Source organism: Haliaeetus leucocephalus, unplaced genomic scaffold, assembly GCF_000737465.1.
Source record: "Haliaeetus leucocephalus isolate CR32 unplaced genomic scaffold, Haliaeetus_leucocephalus-4.0 Scaffold146, whole genome shotgun sequence".
In the NCBI taxonomy this organism is placed as follows: Eukaryota; Metazoa; Chordata; class Aves; order Accipitriformes; family Accipitridae; genus Haliaeetus; species Haliaeetus leucocephalus.
In genome coordinates this window covers 252,494-258,507 of record NW_010972582.1, presented here as the reverse complement: position 1 = coordinate 258,507, position 6,014 = coordinate 252,494, and the positions used below count along the sequence as shown (strand labels likewise).

The 6,014-nt window shown below is 43.7% G+C and overlaps 1 protein-coding gene across 1 annotated transcript in view; it reads right to left on the bottom strand.

The window, feature by feature from the left end:
• Window positions 1-242: 242 nt before the first annotated feature.
• Window positions 243-6,014, bottom strand: part of TAC1 (tachykinin, precursor 1) — a 17,387-nt gene continuing 11,615 nt past the window's right edge. The window contains exons 3-6 of the mRNA XM_010561482.1: window positions 5,866-5,962; window positions 5,170-5,193; window positions 3,455-3,508; window positions 243-877 (exon numbers count right to left, since the gene is read on the bottom strand). Of these exons, the coding sequence (XP_010559784.1) occupies window positions 828-877; window positions 3,455-3,508; window positions 5,170-5,193; window positions 5,866-5,962 (225 nt within the window). The 3' untranslated portion in view covers window positions 243-827. The remainder of the gene's footprint in view (window positions 878-3,454; window positions 3,509-5,169; window positions 5,194-5,865; window positions 5,963-6,014) is intronic.

The window sequence follows — 6,014 nt, the reverse complement described above, 5'->3', positions numbered from 1 at the left end:
TTCCATCGGGTTTTGGGTGGACGGCACCTTACATGACCCAGAGCAATCCCAGGAATGCCCGTCTCCAGTAGCAAATCCCCCAAAGGATTCACCAAACCTGCACAAGGAGGCTCACAGCCTCCCTGCAAAAGGAAGACATCAATTTGACATTTCTTTTCAGTCTCAGACCGCTGTCACTTGGATCCGAGTCTCATTCTGGACCAACGTGGGAAATAACTCCATCACTATCACCAAAGAAAATATGTTGCAAAATCCCCAGAGTAGTTTTTTATTTAAAATGTTACTATCATAAAATTCCAGACTATGAAATTAAGACCTTGGATTCCCATTCAAGCCTTACCCACCCCCCACTTTTTAAAACATATAGATACGTAGTCACAAAACATAAAACATGCTGCAATGATACAAATATATTTTTTGATACAGAAATTACAGTACATTATAAACCATGAAAACAAATTGAGGCACTAGACTGTACATCAGCTCTGTTCTGCACTGGCTGTGAAGCTGATTGACTCGCTTTCAATGAACAAAAGAGTATTTTCTTTGTTTAGTGAACTTAACTTTACAGGTCATATCAAACAATGTGCTTTGTTGTGAGACGTCACCAGGGTTGCTGGTCTTTTCAGAACCACAACGCACCTACACAACATGTATCGCTGCCACAATATGAAAAATAATCATTTTATTGAATGTACAACTCAAAAAAAACCAAACCCCATCGGTTATTATTAAATAAATAATTATTCCGTACAGTGGTTAGTTTATATTACACTGCATTGGCCATTGGAACAAATGAAGTTTAATAAATAATGCACAGGAATGTTTCATTTACGCCTCCGTTCGTAGTTCTGTGCTATGCTCCTTTCAGAGGATCCTGCAAAAAACAAAGCAGAATGAAGCACATGGTGCAGCCTTGCGTAAAGCCCAGCAAGCACAAGGAAACGTCAGAGACCTGCAGCCTGCAGGGTCACCACTGGACCCCATCGGCGTGTTTGGAACCGAGGTGAGGGCTCCCTACCCAACCCTGAGCTGCTTTGATTTGGATTTACCCCTCGGACTATACTATCCCCCAGGAGGCTGAAGGTCTGAGCAGGGCTTTCTACCTCTCATCTATCAAGCTGCTTGAAGCACCATTAGCTCAGAGCCTCTTTACGTCCTGGTAATCCATCTAATTGACGGGATCTGAGCACTCAGATCAATCTGTGGGTAGAGGCTTTCTGCATCAACACGTGCACCTCCTGTCCTGCAGAGTCAGCTCTTTGCCAGGTTTAAACCCTCCCCGTCCCCAGGCCTTGCACACAGTGATACCTTTTACTGAAATCTGCAGCAAGAGCTAAGCAAACCTCAGACTACCCTGTGGACTAACTGCAGCCTAAAATAGTCTTCAGTAACATATTAGCATTTAGTAGCAGTAGATCTCTCCTTCTTGCTCTTCAAAAATGAGAGGGAAACCCAGAGAGCCCTTCTTGGTCAGAGCCTGACCATAGGGTGACACAGCTGGTCACCAGCGTCACCTTTGCTTCCACCCCGAAGGGAGGATTGCTTTCACGGAGCGTATGCTGACTATTGCACACAAACACACAGCTGGTTTGGGGTCCTGCAGGGAGCTGGCATTTTGGATCAGTGACAGTTTTAAGTTAGTAAGACTTCAATTTTCACCAGGCTGAATGCAAAATGAGTTGAGTATGGATTGTCACGGTATTACTGTACATGTGACTGTTTTCTAGCTTCTACCTGGAGCGTTCACCCGACAGACCGCACAGCTTGGGAGACAGTGTCAGACCCCAGTTTACCAGACCAGGGACTGAGACACCAGCACCCCGGTACACTGCTTTGTCACACCCTGCTTTAAATCAGCACCGCACGCCCACCCAGCAGCGGGGCCAGGGTGCTGCACGCTGCCAGCGGACTCGGGGGCTTTCTGCGGAAGAAGAAAACCATGGCACCAAGGCACGGCACCAAGAAAAGGTCCTGCCCAGTTAAATGTTTTTCAGCAGGGAGAAGTAAGGACAGTCCTAGCACATACTCCTGATCTTGCTTCGATTACGTAGTCCTTAGGACCTATCTTCTCCTCCAGAGGAGCAGAAGCAGCTTCTTGCCATTTTCCTCTCAGGGAATCAGGCAGAAAAGCAGGGAGTTCTAGTTTTACCAGTCAGGCAGGTATTACATAGCCTGACAGGGTAAAACTTCATTATTCCCCTTTGTTACAAATACCACATAACAGTATCCTGACTATACCAGCAATTTTGAAATTAGCACCATAAAATCTTTGCCTTTTTTAAACATTTGCTGTATTTTACATTCTCATATTAATGTAAATGTAATCCAAATGGAAAGCAAACCCACTTTATCACTTCCAGGCTATTTACTTTTGTGATAGCAGATATATTTACAGGTATTACGCATTTAATAGCTATTGCCACCACAGATAAAATTGTACAAAATTATTCATGATACATAGCAATTTGCAAAATGATGCAAAGAGCAATATTACTAGTCTGAACAGGGTTTAATTGAAAATAAAAGTTACTGACAACCATAATTGCAGAATATAGATCACAGCGTGTATCCACATAATATAAAGATGTCAGCTAGTAATTTAACTTTTATCATCCATTTAACAAAACAGTGAGAACTATTTCAGAGACATGAAATACGTATTAGGGTTTTTATGTTTTTAATTCCTATTCTGGGGAATTAACTGACACTTTATGGTTCACAGTGAGGGATTTCCTCAGTACAGCCCTATAGCACAGGGAAGCTACAGCTCCCGGCAGTCCGCAGTTAACCCACAGGGGGTTGTGCATATGAGGGAGGAGGGTTCTGCCCTATATGGATGCTATGGGAAAATAACATAAATTCACAGTATCGGTTCAAAGCTTAAAATGCTTATTGCTGTGGGGTTTTTTTAGGTAAAATGAAAAGCTGGAAGAGGCTGGGAATGAGTAACAGCTTGACCTGCAGTGGTGTTAATAGCAGATCTCTGCTCTTCCACCTTCTGCTCCAAGTTTGAGGAAAAATAACCTCCAGAGACAATGAGGATATCCCTTTACCTGGGGAGATCTGGATTTAGATCATAAGTTGAAATGAGCTTTACATTTTCAGCCTCTGAATTTTTCTTGATGTGTCAGTAAAATTTAGTTTTTTCTTGTATTAGCACCTTGGCGACCAGCAGAACATGCTGCTGGCAAGGACAGGGCAGTAAGGAAAGTGCCCTGGGGGCTTCTACCTGACCTTGCCTGCAACTCAGACCAGCCTGATCATCTCAAGCATTGGAGTAAAGCGGACCCTGAAATATCTTGATTAACAAAGAAAATCCTGATCCTTTTTCAGAGAACTCTGGGTCTATACTACCTAAAGACTGCTTCTTCCATCCACTGGCAGAGAACAAAGAGGCAACAGAATGAAGAGGCTGTATATCACCAAGTACCAGATTTAGTCATATACATACCAGAATTTAAAGATCTTTTGCCCATAAGTCCAACAAAGGAGTCTGTTTTATGCCCTGAAAAAATATATTTGGGGGTGTTTTAATACATTTTAAATAGGCAGGCTTTTAAGATAACATGTTCTTGTGAGGAAGGAAGACACAGGCTCCAAAACTGTTCATCTCACAGACTGGTTGTTCACACCACTCTCAGACAATGGAGACCGAACATTAGTCTGATCAGTCAGACTGAACAGGTTAGACCAAGGCATAGGCCAGTTAGTGGACATCTTCTCATTAACTCAGATAGACTTTTTGTTTTGTGGGGTTTGCCTTAAGTAAAATGGAAAAACAATGGCCAATAACTGATTCTTATTCCTATCCCAGTACAATTCCTACTGATTTGAGCAAATGCACAAGAAGGCAGTGTCTTGCTATAGCCTGCATCTGTGTGATACATCCCTTCTACGTGTTGGTGGTTTTTTTCTGTAACATGGAAGAAAAATCTTCCTCGCAGGTCAGGCAGAGCCCTTACTAGAGAGGCAGCCAATGGGTCTCCATGTCTGGACATGTCTGAACTAGACAGTCTGGCTCTATTTTTGGAATATTTATGAGTTCAGATATTACCTTCCTGTCCCATTAGTACTCCTCAAGGCACCAGATGTGTAGAGGATAAATTACACCAAGTTTTGCCCTACAGCACGTATCAGATATAGTGGTAGCTATAGTTTCAGATAAGGAACAAAAAGGAGCCATTCTTCTTTCTCTAAACTGTCTTTTGAGGCAAACTTAGAAATTTCTCTTTGGAAATAATTTTGCTTGGCTAATTCATCTACAAAGCAAGACGAACGATCCTCAGACCTCACAGGTATTAATTCAAGCTGAAGTAGTTTCAGAAAGCTATAATTTTTTACTTTAGTCAGCAGGTTATTTGGCATGAGCTTTGTATCGGACTCTTTAGTTGGTCTTCCAATACATAATCCTAGTGATAAAATCTTGTGGCTAACAGAACACTGGGACAGTTATTGACCTCTGTGGACAGAGGAGGTCTCACAGAATACAAGATCATTTTTACTTATTAAAAGTCTTCCAGCTCCTGTCTAAGCATCTTCAGATAAATTCAGAGAATAAAACTGTCACTGTGGAGAACAAGGTAACACCACACTGCTGATACCATCTCCCGCGTGGTGTTACACAGAAGCAAAGCAAGGCACGCTTATTAGTGGGGCAAGATACACTTGTTTATATGGCAGCACAGCATCAATCAGACCCTGCTGTGAGCAGGGGTCTGAGTCCCACCCAGACAATGCTGAGAGCACAGGTACAGTATCTTGCATGCGATGACATGGGCTCTCCCATGGAATTATTCTCGGGGATTTGGGAATTCACTATTCTAATTTTCCAGATTTTTCCATCTTAATTGTTCCTCTCAGAGTCTGGCAGTAAGCCTGCCTTGCCTACGAGAAAGGCTTACAGAACCCCCCCCATGGGAAATAAGAGAGAGCTGCAACATCCCCACACTAATGTTGATTGAAATCTCAAAGCTTGTGGCGGCTCAGATGAGGTACAGGCTCACAGCTGCACTGGGGGTATTCAATCCTTTAACAGAACATTTCTCCATCACTGGTGCTGCCAGTCCTTAGCTGAACCCAGTCACCTCCTAATTCCCTCAAATACACTATTCCCTATTTGAATATCTTCTAACAATTACTTAAAATATTTGCAGTTTTTTAACTTACTTTTGTGAGAGATCTGGCCATATCCTGATTGGAAGAGGAAAGGAAAGAGAAAAAAAGGAAAAAGAGTTGATGAAAAGGGATTGGCATATACTTATGATGCTACTGCAATGCTTTGAAGAATCAAATACAGAGACTACCCTACGCATATTCCACTTAAGGGAAATTAAGGTGCATTTCTCTTTGAAGAGACTATAGAAAATTGTTTTAGTTAAACCCACACAGTTTAGATCTGTTTAGCTCCGAGTTGTTTTGACCAATTCTTGATTCAGTAAACATGTAGAAAACACGGCAATAATTGTATACACAACCAATTTCCACACAATTTGGGCATCGTGCAATTCAGTGCACAAGCGTGCACGTATTGCACAATACGCGCAATTCAGTGGCCCATATGCCGACCTGTGAATTACCGCGATACTCCTTACTGGTATTTACGCGCTGTAATCGGTGTGCACTTAGCACGTTAACGTGAAGCCCCCTCTTTTCCAATCGGTGGGTTTAACTGATCTTAAACTCGGGAAGAAAAAGACCCAAACCGAACCAAACCAAACCTAAACCCAAGCAACTGGCATCACACCGTTCGAGACAGGTTTAAGGCGTTAAAACCCAGCAACAACCGCTGTAGAGCTCGGAGCGGCACTGGGAGGAGAGACATGCAGAGGGGGGGAGAGGGAGCCGGCCCCCCGCCCCGCTCACCGGCATCCCGCTTGCCCATGAGGCCGAAGAACTGCTGGGGCCGGGGTCTCCGGGCCATCCTCTGCAGGAAGTGCTCCAGGGGCAGCGGCAGCTCCTCCTGCGGGGGGACAGCGGCCGGCGCTCAGCGCGGACCCCCCCCGCCGCCCGCC